A 24,761-nucleotide genomic window follows, 5' to 3' on the forward strand; every position below is an offset into this window, starting at 1 on the left:
TTACACTACAATTTGTCCACAGGGGAGCGTCAATGCACCAGCGAACAACCGCTTGTTGGAAGTTTTGAATGCCACTAGTGCTTGATAAAGGAAATCCTCAGCAGATCAGACAGAAGTCTTCTCGTGCTCAGATTCGTTCAAATCTACAGAGTATAACAGGAATATACTCAGTGAAATGTCTGTGATTGACAACTGACACTACCTGGGGTGTCCTGATGTTAGAACTATCTGCTGATCCTTGACTGAGAAAAGGGTTAAAAAGTTGGTAATACCAGTAATGTTTGAGCTTGCTCTGATGCAGCTATGAAGTGTGCCAATTGTTCGTAGATATAATACTATTTCACACACAAAAAAATTGAATCAGTAATTTCATTCTCAGAGGGGTTCATATAAACAAGTGAAGTGTATAAAATGAAGATTTGATTGAGCTCCTTCAGCACTAATCTACAGAAAAACTGCCGCTTGTATTTTCACATTTTTCCTCCTACAATATCCTCTTTATTTTTTTCTTAATTTTACCTTTATGGGTAAGTAATAACTAACTATTTGTGTTGTCAGTGTACGTTTTCCCCTCTATTTTACCATGATATCAAAATTAGGTGAAGTGTGTCAGTGCATGTTAGGAGCTCAGAAATGGCTTTGAGTGACTAAAGTTATACAGTGTCTGATGCACTGTTGTAGACACCATAACTTTTAAATGTCACTTTGCATCTAAACAGAGAAGTGAAACTTGTTGGGAAGGAAGTGAAAAGAAGTTTAAATAAACAGATGAATTCACCATACATGTGAAATGATTAGTGTAAAAAGAAGAAATAAGAGATCATATGACTAGTGACAATATGAAACATTTTATTAATACCAAAGTTTGAGATTTAAGCTAAACAATGTACAGTGTAATTTACAGCAGATAAAAATACTATATACAACAGATAAAAACAACAACAAACAAACACAGACCTTTCAGGACACATCATACAGAAAAAAAATCTATAATTCATCCACTGACAATAGTGCAAATATGCTTCTTGAATTTGAAGCAGGAATTACATACCTGAAGGAGAAATTATTTCCTTTCAGCACACAGTGGAATATTAGAAAGAATCTGGCACGATTAACTGTTGAATAAAGCAGCAAGTAACCTTCCATGTTTGTTTTAGTGCACTCTCTCTTAGGCTCTCTGTTTGTTACTGTCACAGTCTCTCAAGAATATGTGCTCTAGAGAATGTAGTTGCTTAAGTAATCTTGTAGTGTGAACACGCAAGTTTATAGCCTTGTGGTGTAGAAGTTTTACAACGTTCTAATGCCAAAGGATCCTGTGGTCCTGTTGTTGAAGTCTCTCAAATACTCCATATGGAATACACTGGTTCCACATCCTGAGGTGAGATGAGAGAAAAGAAGAAACATGGTGAGAAATTAAAAAAAAACATTTGGATAAAGATAAAGAGATACAATTAAGTAATTTGAGAGGATAGGAAAGGAAATTAGATAACAACCCTTCAGTTTTACTTTTGGTTGGGGTTTTCTCACCTCAAAGTCTTGATTTTTTTACAGTTTCTCAGACTGACTCCCAAGCTCTGTGCTCCAACATCTGTTAATTTGTTATACTTCACACTGTCAAACAGAATAAAACAAGTTTAGACTTAACATGTCTCTTCAGCGTAACACTACTGTATCTACTGACACACACAGGAGCCTTAAATGTCTAATGAAAATGTGAGATGTAGTCATACTCTAGGTCAGTGAGAGAAGCCATTTGGGGGAGGGCAGCAGCCAAACTCTCTGCCCCTTCATCAGAAATCACGTTACTGTAGAGACTGGAAAAACAAAGAGAGGGAGAGGAAGTGAAATTAAGTGGGTCTACTGTGGGAACCATTATGTTGTGTGTGTGGGTGTAGAATAAATACCTTAAACAGTGCAGTTTGGGCAGATCCCTCAGTGTGGTTGCTAGTTTCTTTACCCCCTGGTCTCCTATACAATTCTGTGACAGACTGTAAACCAGGAGGAGGAAACACACAGTTCAACACACTTAGATAAAGATCTGTATTGTACTATACTTATACCGTATTATCATCTTAGTGGGACTAAATAAGTAAAGTACAAGAAATATATACATTTTTAGACAATTTTACTGTCTCCACTTCACTAACACAGGTTTAAGTAAGCGTTAAAAATGGCTTTCTTGTGACAAAAATGATTTCCTATATTACTGAGTTTTACTTTTTCTTTGACATCTTTTTCCAAAGTGCACATATTTCCCTTCAGTGGCTAAAGCAGACATTTAAAAATTCAAGTCTAATGCCAAATGATTACATGATACATTTTTTTTCTATTGGAAATTCTAAATATTTTGCTTTTTAGCCACTTCAGCAGCATAAATCTAGGGATAGCAATGCCAGTCTTTAGGTCCACTGGTCCACAATTTTGGCCCATACTAAAATATCTTGGCAGCTGTTGAATGGATTGCCACGGAATTTACAAAGATATTAATGATATCCAGAGGGTGAATTATAATGACTTTGGTGATCCCCTGACATTTCACCTAGTGCCACCAGCAGATTTTTCACTTGTCCTGTGAAATATCTCAACATTTACTGGATGGATTGATACATTCATTCATGGTTACAAGATAATGTAACCTAATGACATTGACTTTTATTGTGGGGCCACCCTGAGTTTGACTTTTGTGTTTTTTGTGAAATGTCTTAACAACCATTGGACAGATTGCTGTGAAATTTGGTCTTTTTTTTATCCACCCCAGCCTGGGAGCAGATTAAAACAAGATGAGAGAGGAGTTCAGATGTTGTACTCACTTGAGTATCTCCAGGGAACAGAGGGAGACTAAAGCATCAGCCAATTTCTCAGCTCCTTTGTCTCCGATTTTACTGTTCTCTAAACTGAAGGAGGAGAGAGAGAGAGAGTGCGAGTGTCAGATACTAGTAACACAAAGAGAGATTGATGCACTGAGAGTAGACAAAATGTAAAGGTGTGTATACTTACTCTAAGTGCTGTAGGTTATGTAAACCTGGCAGGAGCTCCCACAGCTTGGGAAGAGCCAGGGGGCCACTCTCTGGACCAAGCCTAGAAGGAAAGACACCAGTGTCATCATTGTCATCATTGTCGTCCTCATTATCATCCTCTTCATACATAAAATATCAGAGCTACTCACTCAAACTCCAGCTTGTGTAGCTCTTTGACTGCTGGCACTCCCTCTGCCAGGATGGAATCTGATTGGCTGGAGCTACTGGAGAACACAACACGCACTTTAGCTTATATGTTGCAACGTAAATCTGTGTGTATCTATATGTTTGCGTCCATACATGGTGCATTACCTGTCTGACAGCCTCCTGTGCACGTGTATGTTAACCAGCTTGGCCAGGTGCTCTATGTGACACACCTGCGTGGCTTTCAGAGGGTGGATCTTGAACTTGGAGATCACCTGTTGTAGGAGCCCCTCTTCACCACTCTGCTCTAGCTGCCCCCATAGGGTGATGACATCAGCAATGCATGCCCTAGAAGATACCCAAAGCTTCAGTCTCACAAGGCCTAACATTGTGTTGCTAAGTTATGATTGGACATTCACTGTTTAAGGGAGGGGTTTAGCAAACAATCAACTGATACCAAGCAGTTTTTTGAGATGTGGACTATAACCAGTACCTGTATGTGTTGATGTTGCTGAGCCCCACCAGGGCCCTGAGTCCAGAGATCTGTATCCCAGAGTCCTCCAGATCCAAACAGAAACTTCTACCTTCAGTTCCGCCCCTTTCGAGAACATTCTGCATAGCGAACATGTCCAGTGGGCTGAGTGAAACTCTGTGAAATGTCAGAACCTCTGGAAGGTTCACTGCCAGGTGAGTAGCCAATCGTGTGCCCCCACTATCTTTGCTATCGTCCCCATGCGTGAAACTTGCCTCATAAACAAAGTGACACGCCTCCAGAATCTGTGCGGGGCTCAGGTCAACATGGGAAAGACCCTCAAGGTGTTTGGTTACTAAACCCTGCTTGCTGACTACCATGTCTCTGAAAGTTGTCTCTGTGTACAGGTGAAGCCTCTGCAGCTCTGTCCTGTTGTGGAAAAGGAGGCCAACTGCAAATCGTTGAGTCAGCTCCAGCTCCTCTCTTTGGGGTCGCCGACGCCCCTTTGAGCCCGACTGGAAAGGGAGGGACTGGAGGAAAGTACGGTCTGATACAGTCCTGGGGGATACAGAAAGTGAAATAGGGTCAAGGAAATTCAGACATGGTAGTGCACTGAAAGTGAAAGAGAAAAGAGGCAGACAATGGAAATGAAAGGGGATATGCTCTTTCATATTTAATTTAACAAGGAACATAGAGGATGCTGTGCCAAATCAAATGTTTATTGAACCATGTCTTCAGTCCACTCTATCAATGAAACCACTTGTGACTCAACATTTTATTTATATTATTCTGTGGGAAAATAAAATTCTGATGAATCAAGAAACTGCGTATCTTTACCTTGACAGAGCCAGATGGACCCCTGCCAGGTAACTCTGAAGAAAGGGGTTGGCCCACATCAGGATGTTATCGCTGATATTGTTTTCCATATCTGTGCTTCCTTGGTTTTCCCTTTTTTGTCCTTTCTGTCCTCTTCCTGTTTTCTCTCTGTCCTCTCCTTCCCCTCCCTCCCTCTCACCACATGAAAACACCTGCTTCGTTTTCAGGTGGTGAGAGAGGAAGAGCCCTGTCCTGAGACCAAACGCCTCGAGTTTGGTGGCTATGGTCCGTCCCGTGGGAATGATGGAAGAGTTGGCTTTGACCCCTTCCCAGGCCAAAGAGCTCAGCTGGGACAGCAACTCTCTCTCCTCTGTGCTATCTACATCACCTCCATCACTCTTCATCTCCTCTGCTTCCACTTCACCTGCCTCTTTCTCCTGTACTTTTGCCCGCCTTGCTCTTTGGGTGCGAGAGCGAGTGCGCACCTGTGCTCGGGACTTTCTCTGAGTATTTTTGGAACCTCTCTTCGCCTGAGTGTTATTTGAGGTATGTGTCTGGGTTTCTTCTCCAGATTGAATGGATATTTGTGCTTGAGCCTCAGCCTGTGAATGTGTGCTCCTGCAGTCTCTTTCTATTTTCAGGCGAAGCACTTGATGGCAGAGTCCGGTTAAAGTTCTCGGTAGGATCTCTGAACTTTTGAACTGCTCTAAAACCAAGCACACCAGCCGACATAGCCCAGGGTTCCAGCAGAGATGATGTAGATAGCTGCAGTTTTTTAAGCAGTCCATGGCAGATGTCCTGAGGGCAGGATCAGTAAAGTACTGGGACAAATAACTCTCGACATATGTGGGGGTGAAGCCACTCATTTCCAAAAGGCTGTCTGCCCGCCGAAGTAGCTGGCTGGCAGTGCCTCTTGGTCGGGTAGAGAGCAGAAGAGTGCAGCCGGGAAGAAGGACCCTCTGAAGGATGGCAGAGTATAGCTGTCTCACTGTGTAGGTCTGCGCTTTACTGTCTTTTTGCAATGATGTGATCAAGTCTTTTTCCTGAGTCTGGAGAAGAATTTCATAGTCCCGCAACTCGTCAAACCCATCAAAAATGATTAGCACACGCTTAGGGGCTGCAAGGATTTGAGCATACACTGCTTGGGGGTCGATGCAGGAAGGGGCAAAGGAGGAGAGGTTGAGCAGGAGGGTCTGAAGGCTATAGGTCGGCTCTGTTATGGTGAGTGCTTTGCCATCCAATAAGAAGACAAAGTCAAACTGTGGGATGCAGTCTCTGGCCCAGTCAAGACACAGCTTCCTGATCAGGGTGGTTTTCCCCATGCCTGCATTGCCGAGTAGCAATATGTAGCGTTTGGGCTTGTCTCCATTTGAGCTCTCAAAGATCTGATGAGAAACAATTAAACATACACTTACACCAGTCATATAAACAAATCAAAATACTAAGCTGCATGATATTAGTTACACATTTGACTGTGTTCAGTAAGCACATAATCTGACGATGATTGCTGTACGCTGTCCAGTAAAAGTGGACCTCTTACCTGACTCTGCCCCAACAAGCTTTTTTGTTGGTCTGTTTCTCCCATGATGACTAGCTCTTTGTCCAGGCATTTGTTTGGGTTTTTTCCAGAGCGAAGAATCTCTCTCTGGATCACTTGCACATCGATGTAATGAGAGGTCAGGTTCATCCCTGGTTCCATATCTTGGCAGGTTTGACTCATGTGGGCTTTGGCTTCCTGAATGTAGTCCTTGACACCCTCTGAAAATAAAACACATTGCCAAGCTGATCCTCCACACAACATTTGCAGTTTCAGGAATTTTTAGTTCAAAGCAAAAGAGAGGAGTGAGAGATGTGGGAACTTACGTGGAATATCAAGGACAGTGGGAGACTGAGGAACAGGTGATTCTTTACAAGGGGATGTTTCTGAAATGCAACAAGTCATAATATTTGTAACATGGCAGTAAACATATAGGGAAACTTGCCCACAAGGAGAGAGAGGAATGAGACAGATACTGATACTCACCATTACTGGGGAAGAGTGGTGAGGCACGAGGAGGAGACATGGCTTTGCTAGCAGTGTCTGACAAAGATCCAGGTGGGGATGAACTCATTTGGACTGGTGCTACTGCACCGTCCACTAAAAAAAGGAGAAGAAAAATGAGGACCCTGTATTCACACATAAACACTGCAATGTGTCTGCCATGTTGCTTTTTTAAAAGACAGAGTTAAAACTGTAAATGGGGAACCATAACCCACACAATACTGCCATTGTCAGATCTCAGTAGAAACTGTCACACATACACATGCACAAGTCAGAATGAAGAGTTTTACTCACCTGGGGAGAGGGGTGGCATTTGGCAGTTGCGGGGTGGCGAGGGAGCAGGCACTGTATTAGAAAAAAGGGATACAGTATTTGTGCAATTAACAGACATACATGGGGGAACAAGGCAAGGCATGGCAAGTAATTTACTGTTTATGAGAATTCAGTAAGTGCGTTACAAAGTGCGAGCAATTCAACATACATTTTACACAAAATGTATAGACGATGTGCAACAAAGCAATGCACTCCAGAATGACTCAAAGGAGCGTTTTCTAATCTATCAGCAGTAATTGTAAAACATAATGATGTTGTATGGTGTGACAACGCTGTGATTAAGGTCTGGTTAGGTTTAGGCACAAAAACTACTTGGTTAAGGTTAGGGAAAGATCATGGTTTGGATCACTTGAAATATGGCATGGGTTACTTCCTTAAAGTTATGCAACCTTTGTCGTCATGGCAACAGTAAACACCATGACAATCAAAGTTTCAGTTTTTAAAAAAACTGTCCCGACTTGCGGTTGGAAACGTGACACTTTTAGTTAGAAGTGGAAAGCGAACAGCAGTCTCCTGCAGCTAAGTCCAAAATTTTGTAAATTTGTCATCTTATATTGATGTCATCTAAACTGCGTCACTTCCCCGGGTCATAATTACTACGGCTGCTGGATGGCCGCTAGATGGCCACAAGATGGCGTAAACATAACTATAGGTCATTTTTGCTTGCTGAATTTTTGACCTATACTGTCATTTTTCTTGTGAGGATGGGCTGCAACGTAAGTAGGAATGCAATCAGCCAGGGTGACTGAAAATGCTTGCCTGGGTGTGTCGGGCCTTAAAGACTCAGTCCAAGGCAATAGAGAGAATAAATATCTTTAATCTGTTTTAAGGTTAATTATATTGAGAAAAAACAGTGAAGTACTTAAAGACTGTGTCAGAAATTCCAATAAAGTTTTTCAGTCTTTCTAGTCTAGTCACTAAAATTTTGCTCTAGATGGATTAGATAATTCTAGTCTTCATTTCCTCTTGCACAATTAACATCTCACTGACACAATGTCATCAAAAGCATAACACTGTAAGCTCCACAAACAGGACATATTGCAGGGGTGTTGCATAGGACTGCACTAAATTGAACAGGTGTACCTAAAACTGATAACTCAATGTATATGAATATTTAACTCACCAAATATGTATGTTGGTGTAGCAGCTGTATTGGGGAGTGGAAGTCTAATAACCGGAGGAGAGAGACTCAGTGTCTGAACAACCTGATATCCTGGAGTGTCTGGGATAGTGATAAACTGGATGGAGGGATGGAGATGAAGGATCCTCGGTGAAGGTGTGGAGAGGCCTGCTGTCTCTGCTGGACTCAGCTCTGATCCTGTGTCCCTGCCTGCCAAACAACCAGAGACAACATCCTTATCGTTCTCTGTAAACAGATTTTGTTAACCTTGAGCTTATCAAAGACAGGGGTTGAAGAAGGGAAACAAGCTGATAGTTCAGTTTCCCAAGAAATAACAAGGGATTTATTGTTAAAGATTTTGTATTGAGACTGAGGCTTTTGTACTTGCAAACATAAAGACATATCCATCCAAGATTTGAAGTTAAGACAGTTAAAAGGTTGTTCTGCTTGTTTAGCCAAAAAACTACAAACTGTAAACTGCATATTACCGTAAGTTCTGACTCCCTTTCAAAGGTATTTGAATTTCAAGTTAATTTGACCACAAAATGCGTGAAACATGTTTCATATTTGAAACATGTTTCAAATATGAAACATGTTTCAAATATGAAACATGTATGTGATGGGAGGATCTTTTTAGATCTCAAAAAAATCTCACACCCTTTTCACATCCAGAAGTTACTGTTGTGTTTTCCTTGAGCAAAACATTCAACTAGGTACTCAGTGATCAACAGTAGACAACTTATTTGTAATGCAAGTGACTATCGACATCTTTGCTGGAATGACAAGATTTGTCATCATACTAAGAACTAAATTCGATATCTAAAACTAATTTGGAGGAAGTAGGGTGAGAGTTCTTCTTTTGCTTCATCAATGTGACGCATCATCTAACAACTTAAAATTAAACTTCCTGTTTTTTCATCTCATTTTAGTGACATGAAGGAACCAGTTAACCATTGCTAACCAACATCCCTTTCACCCAGGAGTCCACTGTTACTACTGTAGCCTCATGTGGTTTGCCTGTACACAGTATACAGTAATAGATAGTAAACTGTCATCTGCATAGTGATCAGTCTGTTGGTCTGTGGTCTGTTTAATACATTATCCTTAACGTTACAACTACATGGATTATAATATGTAATAAACCTGTCCAATTTGCAGCAATATAGCCTGAATTACCTTAATTAGCCTACCCCCTGAAATAGATAATTTTAAAAAACTTTGAATATTTATCTGTTCCCCTAAGAATTCAGTCAATTTAGAGCAGGAGTAATCAAAACTTACCCTGAGTGACAGTTGGCTCAGTCTGTGCTTTTTTAGTCTTTGCTTGACCTGCAAGAGTTGAAGAACAAACATTACAGCATGGTTTGATGGTAAATTAAAGTCCCCCTCCACTCAAAAATATGTTTTTCTTCTTGTGCACAGACATCTTGAATGATGTCTGTGCAGAGTTTGACACTAGAAGGCTGTTTTCACATGCATCTGCTGAAAGTGGAAAGTTTCTCTGTGCTCACTGAACATCTGATTTTAAGGGGTGGGCCTACGAGCATGATTTGTGACATCACAACTAGTTCGTAGCCAGGTCCTGGTCCAGTGTGCAACTTACACAGGTGTGTAAGTAAGAGATATCAGTGAAGTAAGAGACATCTTGTGTCCAGCATTTTCATAGGTTCTGGATTTTTTAATGAAGGAGAAAGAATACATGCCATTTTAAGGATTTTAACATGGCAATTATACTTTTTTTGTGGAAAAGCCATATCAGACACACATCATTGAGTGTACAGAGTATTTTTTTTATATGTCTTAATAAATGTCTGTAGGGGGTCTTTAACATCAATTCAGCCTCACAACAAGCCCAGGACAACCATTCAGTCCAGTCTGAACTTTAAACTTTAACCTCTTAAACTCCACAAGGACGCTGGCATCCTTGGCCGACATTAATGTCTTTCAGAGGCTGTAGCAGCAGCAGCAGTTTAAAAGCTAGTGAAGATACTGGTATCATATGAAACTAGATGACCTAAGGCATCCATTGGTACCATGGTATGTCATTCTAGCTTGTTGGGAAGGGGGCTAAATAATGCTCAAAAGTTAGGCTAAATTTTGGTGAGGGAAAAACTGGCCATTGACTTCTCTCAAGATATCTGAATGAAAATGTGTTCTATGGGTACCATTGGGTCTCCCTTTTACAGACATGCCCACTTTATGCTAATCCCATGCAGTTTTGGGCTAAAACCATGCCATTTTTTGAATGCAGTATAAATTTGTTATTAGACTTGGAATTACATAAATTGGGTATGACCGGAAAGCTGAGACTCTTGTGGATTCAACGAGCCCAATTGTATCCATGTGTGATGATGTTAGTCCCCACAGTAGCCATTTCATTGTAGTTAGACCATTTTTTTTTTTTTTAAACTTGACCTCATGCTATAAAATGACCTATTGTGACCTCTAGAATAATCACAGTCTCATGACCTTTACAACCACAAACTAGAGACCTAGGGCATTCAAAGGATATATGGATTTTCTTGACAATAAGGGGGCTTCTGATAAATTTCCAGAACAGAAGTGCTCACCATCCATCCATTGAAAAATGCAATTCTTAAAGAAATCTTCAAATGTCAAAAGTTTTTGATACCAAATCACAGCATGGATTTTTCTATGGTGTTCCTCATGGTCTTGGTATCTTAATGTGGTAATTTTTCATCAATTCTCAAGTGGTCAAAAATGGTTAAATTTTGCACCAAATCTGTGTAACAAATGGCATCAACCCAAAATTACTTATGAGACATAATTGAGCATGGGAATGACCATCATATACTTCCATCATAATGTTCTAAGCCCCTGTATCCTCTAAACTTGCAAAATTTAAACAGGTGCTTAACCAAAACACAATGTTTACTTTTTAATGTATTTTTCCGAATGCCCCAGGCAGCCATTGACCTCTAGTCATTTCTAGACCATGAAAATAAAAATCAATTATCAGATTCTAGAAACCATCTTGAGTTGTGTAATCCATTACAGTAAATATAAAGCTATACATTTTTATCATTGTGTGGTAGTGAAGTTCAAATTTACAGATTGATTTGAAAAGTCTGCGCTGCATCACCAATAATGCAAACATGGATACAAACTTGATGGATTACACAGTTCAAGCAAGCTTCAAAAGTCTGCTGAATGATTTTCATAACATGTTTTGAATTAAAACCAATGGCTTCTTCGAACAGTAGACAATATACAGATTTCCAAAAATGGCGATGTGATTAGTAGCTATGGTCCTTTGATCATCATGTAAAAAAATTGTAGCTCTGTGTCTTTAAAAAGCATATAGAAAGGATTTATCATCATTATCAGACTCCTACCAGAGAAAGGATGCCAGTCATCCAAATTCACTGATCATTGCCACATAAGTGTTTTGGATTGATTTGTTGGTTGAGTTATGCAAACCAGTGGACTTTGTTCTGGCATTTTCTGATTGACTATAAAAGTGAATAAATAATAATAATAATAATAATAAAAATATAAAATGTCGTTAATACTTAACAGACAGAAAACCAAATTAACAGTTTGGGTAAGTCACCTGCTGCTCGGGGCCTTTTAGCTCTGGATGGCATATTCTCATCAGTGCATGGTTGTGACCGAGGAGCTGGTAAAGAAAAATATAAATCAAAAATTTTAATCTGCCATACAAACAAGTAAAACTGATGTGTTAGTTCAGGCAATTTCAAAATGAAGTTTTATAGTTTGTATATATGCCAAAGGGGTGATTAGAACAGTTAAACAGTTTTCATATGAAACTGAGCTGCAGTCAGTAGGTTCTAGTTAGCAGCTGGCTCTCTACCTTTCGGTCTTTTATGCCTGTTATTTGTTTTGCTTCTTAAATTGTGCTGCTTTTCCTGCTGGTGGCTGTCTGAGCTGGGTAGCTCTGTTGTTGTGAGAACGTCACCTGAAAGGCATCAATGAGGAAGTAAAAGAGACAGTGAGGCAAGGAGCAGACACAGTAACCAGAAATGATTGTTATTCTCAAGCATCTCAACACAGAACTGAAAATTAATGCAAGTCAGTGACTGTGACTTGCAACGTCACCCAAGAAGTTGTCTCTTAATTGGTTGGTTCTACTTCCTCATTGTTGTTCGAAACCCAAAATGCAGAAAAGTATCTAAGTGATAACTTTTCACTTTGCCCCAAACTGAGCTTGCACTTGTGATGAAGGTGACAAGTAATGGCTATTAAATCATGAAGTTATAACACCACATTAGGAAATATTTCATGTTTTATATATGTTATATCGGCTATGCATACATTAATTTATATATATATTTTTTGCCAAAAATTAATTTACAAAAAAGATACGTACAGATACGCTACAGGATGACTTTACCTATGTCAGTTGGACCTCAGATCGGTGTAATGCCCTGTCAAACCTCCTAAACAAACTGTCATAAAACTCCAATAACAGAAATCCTTGTTTACTATTTGGGAGGTAGTGCTGCATAAAAAGTAGTGTCAACACCAATCACTGATATAAAGCATATCAAAATCCATTGTATTTAACCATTTTACAACTGGGATTTCTCCCCCAAACTAAAGTAAATGTAAATTTCATTAGCATAGTTTTGTGACTTTTGAAGTGTGTCATCAGAAAATCAAAATCAAAAAATCTGGTTTATAAGCAATTCTCATAAAATTAGGAAAAAACAGCAAGTATCAAGGTAGTAATACAATGTTAAGTATGTTTTTGAGTTATTTAAGAGGATTGTGGGGTTTCAGGACCCCAAGCAGGGCACTGGTATTAAATCTAAAAGGCAGCTTCTTGTTGGCACAAAATACCAAATTTTTCTCTACAACAATTGGGTGAGCCATGAATCATTGTGTTGCTTGTGGCTAGATGTAGCAAGCAAATCTAGTGTCTGAAATTTAGTGAATGAAAATAAAAACTCTTACTGTTGTTGTCCCCACAATTCAACCATGGATCGCCAAAGAGGACTTCTGTGTCTAGGTTAGAAAATGCATAGAGGGAGTTACATAACAGGTCGCCTTTGGGTTCATACTTGAATATATGTGTTTGTGTGTGTTTAAGTCATCTGATTGACCATTATTAAGTGTGTTATTATATACTGTACACTGTAAATGAGTGATAATGTGTGTGTGAAAATCCAAAAGAGGTTTGGTTGCAACTTACCGATAAACTCTGGCAGGTACTCATTGTTCAAGAATTCAGATAAATCATCTAAAACAAATAATGAGAATTATTAGACACATTTTGAACTGTTTTCCCATGAATCGCTGAGGTAAATTCAGTGTTTTGGACCTGCATGTCTCTGATGATTTCATGTATCTGTCTGAACAAGCCTTTATTTTTCTTTCTTATATTTCACCTCAGTCTAATGAGATTCTAGCTCTTTTATCTCTACCTCAACTAGTCATACTGAATATTACGCATGGTTTTATTCTACTTTTACAAAGCAAACATCAGTATCTCTCTATGGAAGTAGTGTGTTGTTTCATGTGGAACTATTCTGTGGAGCTCCCTTATGCAGTTTAGTTAGTTAATTTGTTTTTCTGCACAGTTGAGGAACCTGTTAAAAGATCTGACAATATTAACCTGGTAGATCTCCGAATTCATGGTCCTGTTCCACTTCATGCATCTTGGTATCTAGCACAAACACATATACACACACACAGAAGGAATAAAAAAGGGAGATAGGTCAATTAATGTCTTCAGTCATTAATAAAAGTGTTTTTGCATTTTGTATTGTTTCAGAGCCTCAGAGGTCAAATCATATGCAGTTGATCATCATCAGTCACAGGATACAAACCAGTTTCCATGTTTATCAAAGATATGAAGAAAAAAAAAACATAAAAATGATCCAATCTAAGAGTAAGTTTCTTAGGCTTATGTTTAGTCAGTGTGTGTGTGTGTTTGTGTGTGTGTGTGTGTGTATTTATGTTTGTGGTTTATGTCTGTAGGGTGTGGATGTGTGGTTTTATCTTCAGTGTGTGCGTTTTTTCTTGTGTTTTGTCTTCTTTTTGTTTTTGTTGCATTATCTTGTATCCAATCTTAGGCTTTTCTGTATATGTTCTGCACTTATAACTGTATTCATTTTCACAGAGTTCCTACATGTTATGCTATAAAAACAGAATTGCTTTGCTGATTGACATTAGCTGGTAGGCTCCTGATGCTACACCATACAGAAGTGAAACAAAGTAAACAAACTACTGTAGCCAAAAGTCATGGACAGACAGTGTGTCGCTAACAGGGATTTTGAAGAGCAAAGACCAAACCAGCATCTAACTGGATGAAAGTGACATTTTCAGGTATGTTTACATACTGTTTAATGAGCTGCAGCTGAGCAGCTAATTAGCTACTAGCCTTAGTGGTGCACATTTCCCCAGCGAATGTTTGTTTGGCGGTTTGTTTGAAAAGCTAGTGTGCAGGACAAGACGTGTGTTCATGTTTGTAAGTTTGTAAGAAGGAGACTTTAGTCCTGCTAAAGTCTAAAGTCTAGACTTAATATAGCTTTATTTAAAGATTTGATTTTCTGTACTGAAAATCAGGACTTTAGCTACATACATGGATGATGAAATGGCATTTATTTCTCAGATCCGATTTTTTTGTTTGGCTGTTCACATTACGTTTTAAATGTGGCCAATGTCAGATTCCAGTGTGAACTGGTCACAGACCTGAACTGACCTGCATGTACAAAAGAACAATAACAAAGTTGTCACATGCAGCACACTGTCATACAGAAGTAAACATGGAGGCCACTGAAGTCAGTGTTTACAGTTTCATTTATAAATTGATGTGCAGTGGAAGCCAGCAAATTTGTGAGTAGATGATAACGAAGATGAGCATGAGGAGAAAGAGAGCCAAAATTTTAATTATGGCTTATTGTGGAGCAATGACTACTACTTCTGTACGGAGGTGTGTGTGTGGGTGCGGAGTCGGCCCCCACCAGGATCCCACCAGGAGTGGTGGGATCCTGACATGAATGGCTTCACAGAAACAGATTTCATCCTAAATTTCAGGATATCAAGGGCTACTTTTGTTGTATGATTACAGGCTGTCATTTACATTTCACTTAGTTGAATATAACTTTTTGCTGTCTCTTAAACAGAAGTTTTCAGCAGGTACTTGGTATCACCCTTTCATCTCATATCATATAAAGTACTTCATTCGTGGTTCTGATGATGTCTCTCGTAATTAACAACCCTGTGTCCTTCACATGAACTTGCTTGTAGCTGAATAGGAAAACCCTGAGTTGACTGAGCAGGTTGATAACCAGCTTTGTAGTACTGGTCATCTGGACAGCCAATGTTAGGTTCAGTGAAGTCAGATAACGAGAAGATATCCTGGGTCTGTTGAACTTGCTTCATACTACAGGCCTCAGATTCCATGTGATTTGTGCTGTTCACACTGTTATGAAACAAATAGATCTGAGTCACATATGAGCAAAAAAAAAAATCGGATTTGGGCCACTTTTGCTTGCAGTCTTGTTGTCCAGTCCTTTTGGTCATATGGTTTTGCTCGTTCATATTATTTGGGTTGTATCTTTAAAGGACTGTCTAACATAATTATTTAGCTTATAGCATGATGTTCTTGGGTTCATGTTTGTGTGTATTCTTGGGCGGGTTGATGTATGCTGTGTGTTTCCCTTCTGTGCTCCTTCCCCAGCCTGCTTTTTCCTCCACACCTGCCCTGCATCTAGCCTTGTTAGCCCTGCCCTGCTCTCAGTGTTTTCCCCAACCCATCAGCTCCTACCTGCTCCTTGTCCCCACTAACCTGTTCCCCATTCCCTCATCAGCTCCTCAGTACATTTAACGGTCCCATCATTCATCACCTGCTTGTTACAATGTTGCTCCTATGGACATTTGCATTCAGTCATTTTGTATTCCAGTCCTGTCTGTTATCTGCTCCTGCTGTTGCTTGTGGTTTGGACGCCTCCATCTGTTTTTGACCTGCCAGCCTTTTAGACATGTAAACCTGTTTTTGAATTTTGTTTATTAAAGCCTTTTTTGGTTCAACCTATGCTGCCCTGTGTCTGCATCTGGTTCCTCCACCTGTCTGTCCCATCCTCATTTGTGACACAAAACAAGAATAAATGTCCATCACAATATCCTAGAGCTCATGGTGACTTCATGAAATGTCAATGTCCAACCACCAGCCCAAAACCTAGATATTAAATTTACTACAATGAAACACCAAGAGAAGCAATAAATTCTCACATTTGCGTGCAGCTTAAAAGAGGCATTGGAAGAGAGCCAACAAAATCAGTGCCAGCTGTACTGTTGTTTGCACCCCTGGGGAATGCAAAAAAAAAAAGTATCTTTAGAGATAACAGCCTACAGTAAAAACCGCACTTCAACTGCCAACTGTAACTATCCTGATCTGAATCATACAAATTGCTTCAAATAATGTATCGTTAATCATGACCAGTCATTCCAAAACATATCTCAGATGGTGTGAGCTCACCTCTTTCTCTGCACTGTAGCCATCTAGAACCCTAACAGGCTTCTTTAAACCACCTTCTTAAGGGAGTTCTCTTAAATGTACGAGAAGGATTTGTGGAAGTCAAAGATTTCACTTTAAGCAGTTTTATAAATATGGGCCAAGGATTCTAATGTATTAATTTATTAGTTTGTTGGTCTCTCAGAGGTGCAGAAATACAGCAATATCGTGTAAACATGGCTATTTTGTAGAGACGATACAACTCTGCCAGTGCTATGTATGTTATTATCTGATATCTCTTCACTTTCATTCATTATTGTGCGTGTATACTGTGTGTGTATTAATGTGGCTATTTTGTAACTGAAACTGAAAACAAGCATGCCGTAATCTAATGGCCAAATCTGATACGCAAAATTCAGCGCTGACACAGACAGAGAGCTGGGACAGAATGAAGGAAGGAAGGAAGGAAGGAAAAAAGAAGGAAAGACAGAAAAAGAAAAAAAGAAAGCATTCTAGCTCATTGTATTTAACACTACATTAAACTATGCATCACACTCAATACAGACCACACAGTTCATACAATACAATACAATACAATATAATACAATAAATGGCTCCTACTGTTGGGATAAATGAAGCAAGGAAACTTTTTCGGCATGCGCTTTGTACCATCAACTGATGATCATCTTAAACTGGTTCACATTATGTAATAGTTACTTCATAACCTGGGTATTTGACGTGGGCTGTTGCAGAGATACACCCATCATTTAGACTCGGCATTTCCTGTCTGCTTTATCCAAATCTTGAATAGATCTTGCAAGTTTAACAATAAAGAAATGTATTGTTGGACATATTTTCCTACCTTCTTTCTCTCCCTGAATTTAACTTAAAGGAGAACTCCGTCAACTATACACATGAAAGTTTACAGGTCATGTGGAGTTCCACCGTGTATGTGAAAAAGTTATATAAAGCCCAGCTGCATTGTCAATCATGTAGATGCCAGCTTCTCACAAGAAAGAAGAATTTCTGGTTCTGCTGCGATGATTTTGATCCTTTTTTTGGTTTTGGTTTCAGTTAGAGCCCCTTCGGCCACACACAGCTTCACTTATGGTGATCCTGATGCACCGCCCTTATTTTTGCACAATCAGGGTCAAACTTCATTGCCAGCACCATTAAGCCCTCAAAATGCTTGTCTTGGTGACTTACTGCCTTTGGTACAATAAAACGTTAAATTGTCTGATGAACCAATGGGCTCTAGGCAAGTAAAACAAAACACCAACATAACTGGCAGGCAGGCAGTTCTTATGTTTCTTACTTCAGTTCAGCTCAATTCAACACAACTTTATTAATCCCTGTAAGAGCAATTGTACACAGCGGCGAGCCACCCAGATTAACAGAAAGAGTACACATGCAGTTGATAGAAAAGAAAGAAAAAAATCACTAAGCTAAAATTGATGGCTATAAACTTAAAAAGAAAATATATGTGGAATTGTGAAAAAAACAAAACAATAAATAAATAACCATGACAAACAACCATCTAAAAAAATACAATCTAAAAGATACACAAAGTAATGAGGTTGCACAAGCATAAGATTTGAGGGTCTGAGAAGTCGGACAGCAGTGGGGATAAATGACTTAGAGTAATGATTGGTTTTACAGGCAGGTAGAGCATGGTGACGTCCTGAGTGCAGCAATGAGAATTCACCAGGTAAGATGTGCTCAGGTAGGTTCTATATGCTCATTGATTTCCTCAAGATTTGTTGGTCATAAAAAGAACTCAGATCCCTTTGTTTAACTCCAATAGTCTTTGAACAGATTTTCACAATACTGTTCAAGCTTTTTCTGTCTCTCATTGTCAGACTGTAAAACCAGCAAATTAAAGAAAAAGTTAACTCTCAATAAAAGGTTGATAAAAGAACAACTGAAGTGACTGAAAAAGAGTTTAGTTGTTTAAAGATGGCATACTCTTTGCTTAACACTTAACAATCATTTATGTATTTACATCCCACTTAAGCTTTTTGTAAAACACTGTGCCTGAGTACTTGTAAGAGCTGACAATTTCCACGCTCTCATCTTGTATGATGCTCCCTGTGGTGTTAAAAACTATAATTAGTTCCATGGTTTTGGATACATTCAACCCCAAAAATTTGTCAGCACATCACTTCACCAAAGTGGGAAGAGCACCACTATGGTCCTGATCTGGACCCTGAAGGAGAGACAGTAGTACAGTGTCATCCTCAACACCTTTACCTGCCTGAGAGGTAAATAGGGGATCAAGTTTACCCATTAGTGGCTGTGACCACTAAGTTTTTGATCTTTTCAAAACATTTTACAACAAGAAATGTGAAGGAAACTGGCCTATGATGGCTGTGAAACTCACAAAAAACATGAAAGACCCTCTCTAGAGCCAGTGTTTGGTTTGTCTGCTCTGGGCTACTGTAGAAACATGGCAGTGCAACATGGTGGGCTCTGTGGAAGAGGACCTGCTCCCTATGTAGATATAAAGGGCTCATTCTAAGGAAATGAAAACACAATGATTCTTATTTTCAGGTGATTATACACTAATTAAAACATACTTATGAATATTATATTCCATTTCTGCCAAGTCTGTTCCACTAGATGCCACTAAATTCTACACACTGGACCTTTAAGAAAGACATTCTCAGAGAAATCAGAAATTTCAAAAGAACATAAATTAAAAGCATCAGGTAATTCTAAATCATCTAGACCTTCCATCCTAATAATTACTGCATCTTCTCTGGTTAATAGGAGCTGAAAAATCAAAAAATAAAAGCTGACCCAGAAATGGATGCTTTCGTGGTCCAATGAGGGGTTAAACAAGCACTTTATGGGAAGAACCTGGATTTGCCAATTTCTCTCTCAGTTGAGGGGTCATTTTATCTCTATGTCGGAGGAGTGAACAACCTGGTGTTGTAGCTCAGCAGGATTCGATCAAAGAGGTTCTGCTGATAACGCAATTGTGAAGGAGTGTCTGACATTCAGCTGCACGGTTGGCACCCTATATGTCACTGCTAGTTCACCCTCTGGCCGGACCACCAAAGCCAGATCACTTAAAGATCACTGGATATAAGAATTAAAAGATCAGCTGCAGGTGTCTGACGTTACAGCCTTTATAGGTCAGGAGAGGATGTGGTTGTGCATGGAACAGGTTGTGGTTGGATATGTGGCTACCTGGTTTATGCAAGTTAAACAAATGAAATCACAATAACACCACCACCCTAAATACATCAGAACTCTGACAGGCAGAACACCTTCTCTCTTAAATTGTGAACATGTAAATCATGAATGTGTGTCACACAGTTTCCTGTTACACTGAGCATATTATGTGCACTTGAGGTTAAAGTAATGCACCAGCTGCTCATGCTATTTTAAAAATGAAAAGAAAAAACCTTTTACAGTTTTTTTCCCCTACATTTATGATCTGACGCACCTGCCCATAAGACTTCCTGGGGTGCAAGAACTTTGTGATATGTGTAACAATTATTTTGAAAAAATGTCACTGGGGGAGACTTGATGCTTGCTGCCATAACAGGACTTAGCTATGAGGAACTAGCCAACTTCAGTTGTCTATAGCACCATAACACACACGACCACATGCAACACAACATATGACCAAGATGAGGAAAAAAAAACAAAAACAAAACAGACAAACAAACAAAAAAAAAACAAAGCAAGAGAGCAAAGATATTAAATATTGCTAAATCCCAATCATGAATGGGTGAAAATCCTTGTTTCACACACTTGTTTCATACCCCGACGATACACCCATGCTGGCCGTACACACCCATGTGTGCGGTACATGGGTGTGTACAGTACGTACATGCGTTAGTTGTTACCAAAGCACAAGCTAATTCTGAGCAATAAAATCACATTTTTATTTAGTTCCCCAGAATTCCCCTTCAATACCCTGTTTTCAAATCAACATCCCCCAACAACAACAACAACCTCTCGCCTCCTTCATTCATGCACCAGTTTACTCACACATTTACTGGTGAATAGTGGAGGGCACGCCCACACTACTGTAAGCCCCTCAACACGCACAATGGAGTTTACTACTTGTGACGGCAGAAATTTTGGAACATAAATTCATATAAAACATCCCAGTTAATAAAAGCCAAGGAACCTATCAAACATATAGTAATTTTTAGGATGGATTATGTATGGGTCATGTAAAAACAAAAAACCAGTAAGCCTGATGCAACTATAAATATTAACAAAAACAAATAAGTAAAATAAATGCAAGCATAGATAACACTTCTTTCACTGTTCATACTTCAATAAAACAACTTAAATAATTTATAAACACACATATTTACATCAAACCAATTGAGACGAAGGGGAAAAGCTGAACTCTTCTGTTACCCATGCCTACTGCGCACTTTGGACAAACGCCTCATGAGAACCGGGGCAACAGTTACCTTGTCGGGTTTCCTCTCTGGATGATACTCTCTGCAGTTGGTCGGTTGGACTCCTGCTGTATAATCCCTGTGTGATAACCCCAAGCAATGGCAAGTTGCACCAACTACTCCATAGCTTATGCGGACCTTCGTCGTTAGTCAGTGGGTGCAACCTGTTGGCTACAGTGTGACAATAATAGTTCTTTTACTTTCACTTCACCTAATTAGGCTCCAGAGACGCCAAATCAAGGCAGTTTGGTGTGGCACTTTGTTTCTGGCAGTTTCAAATAGCAGTTTCAGTTTAGGTATTCATTTAATAATTACACAATCTTTTTTTTTTTTTTTTTTTTAAAGCTCGCATCATAGAGCCTTAAATGAACATCAGTAATGACTCCCAAACTCTCTCCAGTTGAAGCAGGATAACACATATGGGTTGTAGGCTACTTAGTGATGTGAGGGAGCTCATTTCAAACCAAATGTTCAAAATACATGTGCCACAGACTTGTCAAAAAGTGTGTTAAACAAGTAGCCTGCAAGTACAGAATTCAGCTACAGGAGTTTACAGCCCTCACACCTCACACCTGGTATCTAGTAATTTCCTTTTACCTCATTACAAACATTTTCATTGACTTCTCTAGAAGTGTCTTGCCAGTGTGACCAAAATATGTCTTTTATGGCCCCCTGAGACTGAGACTAGTCTATACCACAAACATAAACTAATTACTGTGATGAAGTTGCCTTCTGCAGTCATGGGCAGACAATCTTAACTATCTTGCTCCCTGATGTGTAGACAGCTATCAACTGACTCCAAAGTCATCTTTGTAGGTGAATCAGTGCCTTAAAGTATTTCAAAGTCTCAGTAATCTGAGGATGTGATGGTTCCTATTATGATTATTATTATTTAGTGGTCTGTTCCAGGTTAGCTCCCGTCACTTCCCCTCTTTTCCATCATTTTCTCTTTCCTTTCCTCTTTTTCTTTTCCATTCTTCCTCCTTTCTATACAATGTTGCATGAGTACTGCGCACTTCATGGTTGCATGCTACACAACAGCCTTATATGTTCATCTTTTGCTCTTTGTGCATTTTTGCAAGTAAGAGGCTTTCAGCTGTCTTAGTAGTGTTTTGTGCGTGAGATTTCACCACTATACACCATGTGAAAAACCACCACACACTTGCCACCTCTTACCAGGGACAAGGAAATGTGGGGAGATTTGGCAAAGTGGAAAGTACCTGCTCAACCTGCTCTCTCTCTCTCTCTCTCTCTCTCTCTCTCTCTCTCTCTCTCTCACACACACACACACACACACACACACCAGACCATGGACTTTTGGGGACATTCCATAGATTTAAATTAATTTCCTGGAGACATATCCTAACCCTAACCATCACCACTACTTGCCTAACCCTTACCCTTACCTTAACCTAACTCTACTCTTAACCACTGACCCAAAAATCAGCTTTTCCCCAATTAGGGGACACATCCCCAAAAGTAGTCTATGACAGACCACACACCACTCACCACACACACTTGCATTCATTTCCTGGAGATGTACCTTAACCTAACTCTAACCTTAAAGGCTCTGTATGTCAGAATCAGAAATTCCCTCTCATTAGTGACACCTGTTGCTGTTAAATAAGCTGTAGTCAACATCCTGGTGCTTGTGCAAGACTATTGCAGGTGATGTCGTTTTCCTTGCTTACACTTCTCATTAACTGGTCGTTAGTCTGAAATTTGTCCCTGAAAGTAGCCTGTGACAGACACGCACATACACACTCACTCTCACTCACTCACTCACACTCTCTCTCTCTCACACACACACACACACACACACACACACACACACACACACACACACACACACACACACACACACACACGTGGTACATTAGAGCAAGACTGTTAATGTTGCTGTCATTTTGAAGCAGGACCAAGATTAACTGAACTGGGGAGTACATGCAACAAATCTTAGATAATACTGCAACTTATAATTGATGACACTTTTGAATGATTAGACAGAGATCACAATAGCTTGCACCAATATGTGCAGAGGTCAAACTACACCCTTGTTATTGAGACCTATTAGAGTTATCTTCACCGGAACAAACATTTCTCTCTAAACTTTGTTATGTATATTATGATAGCAAGTTTCCCACAAGAAAGTACAGGCTGGCTTTTTGGCATTCAGTTCAGCTCAACTTTGCAATGCAAACATCAGCTGTTTAACCCTTGAAACCCTTTGTCCTCTTCACTGTCTGCTTCAATGGTTAAATGAGGCTTTCACAAGCTTAAACTAGTCTAGCAGAGCAGGCTAGCAGAGAAGTGAGACTGACATCAATCTGGAATGTTTTGCACTGTATAGTCCTAACAGACAGGCAACAAAGCTCTTCTGAGTGTATATTCAGGGTTGGGGAACCTCCTGTGCACCAGTAAGATGTAAGAGACTGTATAGCTTTAGGAGGAAATTAGTGGTATGGAAGCGACTATTTGGAAACTATTTAGAGACAGGGCAGATGCTCAGTAATTCCTCAAATCCTTTGCATGGCAGAGGCCTTGGGAATAACTCAAAATGAAACTAAAAGTGAAGCACACCCTAACCACCTAACCTGTCCAGGCATTAACCAAAACAGTAAAGGAATGTCTTCCTCATCTAATTACAAAGGGCACAACATAACAGAGGCATGTGACGGAAATGACTTTCATCCCTTACTTTTTGTTGAAAATCAAGAGAAGGAAAATGGAAGGCACTGTTGTTACAGCGTTCTGATCTTACCCCAGTGTGAATCCACCCTCTCCTCATCCTCTTTATTTTCATGGTCGTCTGCTGCACAGGCCTCAACAGGTGATGCATCTAATGCTGTGTCAGTTGTTTCAGAGATATTGAAATGATCCGAATTTAGTCTGGTTGCCACCACACTGTCAGATTTAGAGAAATAGAGGCCTTTTAATGTGTCAGTGGCTCTCTCTGTATCCAATGTCAAGCTCGTGTCTGTAACCCCAGCCTCCATACACTTACAGTTGTTAGTGTACAAGTCTAGCATCTGGCAAGCGGCTGCAAGCTCTGTTTCATCTTCCATATCAAAAACAGGACATGGTGTATCACTGTCGGTTCCTCCATTTTCACTTGCTGAACAGCCGATAGTCATACAAGGAACCAGCGGCAGTAACATCCTCTGTCCTCGGTCCCAGTGCTGCCACAGAGGAACTGCTATTCGCCTGGCTGCTTCCTCTACTTGCTCCAACCACTCCTTCTCATCCTCTGAATTCCCCTCATCTACTCTTTCATTATCACTTAAGAGCTTCTGCATTGAATCTGCATCTCTCAGCAGTTCTGTCATTCCTTCCTCTAATCTGAGATTGAATTGGTGGTCACATATGATCCTGTGACTGAGGTAGTGTTCGTCCATTGCTGTCCCTCTTGATGATATCCAGTGGCTCAATTCCTGTATTAGTTTAGGGTCATGTCCGTAGTTCACAGAGCCATAGTGTGGATGAATATTTGGCATGGACCTTGTACAGTTATGTTCATCCTCTGATCTCATCTGGTTGTAGTCAGTGATGGCAGATTCTCTTGACTTCGATAACCCATATTTCCTCACCTGACTGTATTGATCTTGGTGCCAGTAGGTGGTGGATCCTTGAGAATGAATTGCGCCTTCCAGCTCGTCAGATCTAGCTTTACATGTCGGCTCACTGAGAACTGTCTCAGGTTCAATCCCCTCAATAAGTCTGTGAAGACTCAAGCTCTTGCTGTAGGCCTCTGAGATGATCTGCTCCTCCACTAAACCCTCCAGCATAGCCTGGATCTCAGCAGGAGAGGCCCAGGTCAGAGCCAGCCGCACTCCGTCCAGAACCTCCTCAAAGTGGGCCATGATGGCAACTTCTGCTCCCCGGACATTGATTTAAAGCAAAAGATACAGCAACCAGATTTTTTTAAAAGGACAGAGATTGACTTTGTTC

General features: G+C 40.0%; 1 protein-coding gene across 3 annotated transcripts; it reads right to left on the reverse strand.

Annotated features, from left to right (window-relative positions):
• Window positions 1-827: 827 nt before the first annotated feature.
• Window positions 828-24,684, reverse strand: ciita (class II, major histocompatibility complex, transactivator). Of its 3 annotated transcripts, none has more exons than XM_042393671.1 (22): window positions 23,575-24,684; window positions 13,543-13,593; window positions 13,120-13,167; window positions 12,882-12,932; window positions 11,779-11,883; window positions 11,518-11,583; window positions 9,225-9,272; window positions 7,947-8,153; window positions 6,785-6,835; window positions 6,473-6,586; window positions 6,313-6,372; window positions 5,990-6,207; window positions 4,471-5,834; window positions 3,655-4,191; window positions 3,330-3,509; window positions 3,167-3,238; window positions 2,998-3,078; window positions 2,811-2,894; window positions 1,905-1,988; window positions 1,731-1,814; window positions 1,528-1,611; window positions 828-1,373 (listed from the first exon to the last, which is right to left on the reverse strand). In XM_042393671.1, exons 1-22 carry the CDS (start codon window positions 24,671-24,673, stop codon window positions 1,298-1,300), a joined length of 4,764 nt encoding a protein of 1,587 aa, XP_042249605.1. In that variant the 5' UTR covers window positions 24,674-24,684; the 3' UTR covers window positions 828-1,297. The 3 variants fall into 3 exon arrangements, with proteins under 3 accessions (XP_042249605.1, XP_042249604.1, XP_042249606.1); XM_042393670.1 differs by having other exon boundaries at window positions 3,167-3,241; XM_042393672.1 differs by lacking the exon at window positions 23,575-24,684 and adding an exon at window positions 20,826-21,031 and having other exon boundaries at window positions 3,167-3,241.
• Window positions 24,685-24,761: the final 77 nt, after the last annotated feature.

This window comes from Thunnus maccoyii, chromosome 18 (assembly GCF_910596095.1).
Source record: "Thunnus maccoyii chromosome 18, fThuMac1.1, whole genome shotgun sequence".
Taxonomy (NCBI): domain Eukaryota; kingdom Metazoa; phylum Chordata; class Actinopteri; order Scombriformes; family Scombridae; genus Thunnus; species Thunnus maccoyii.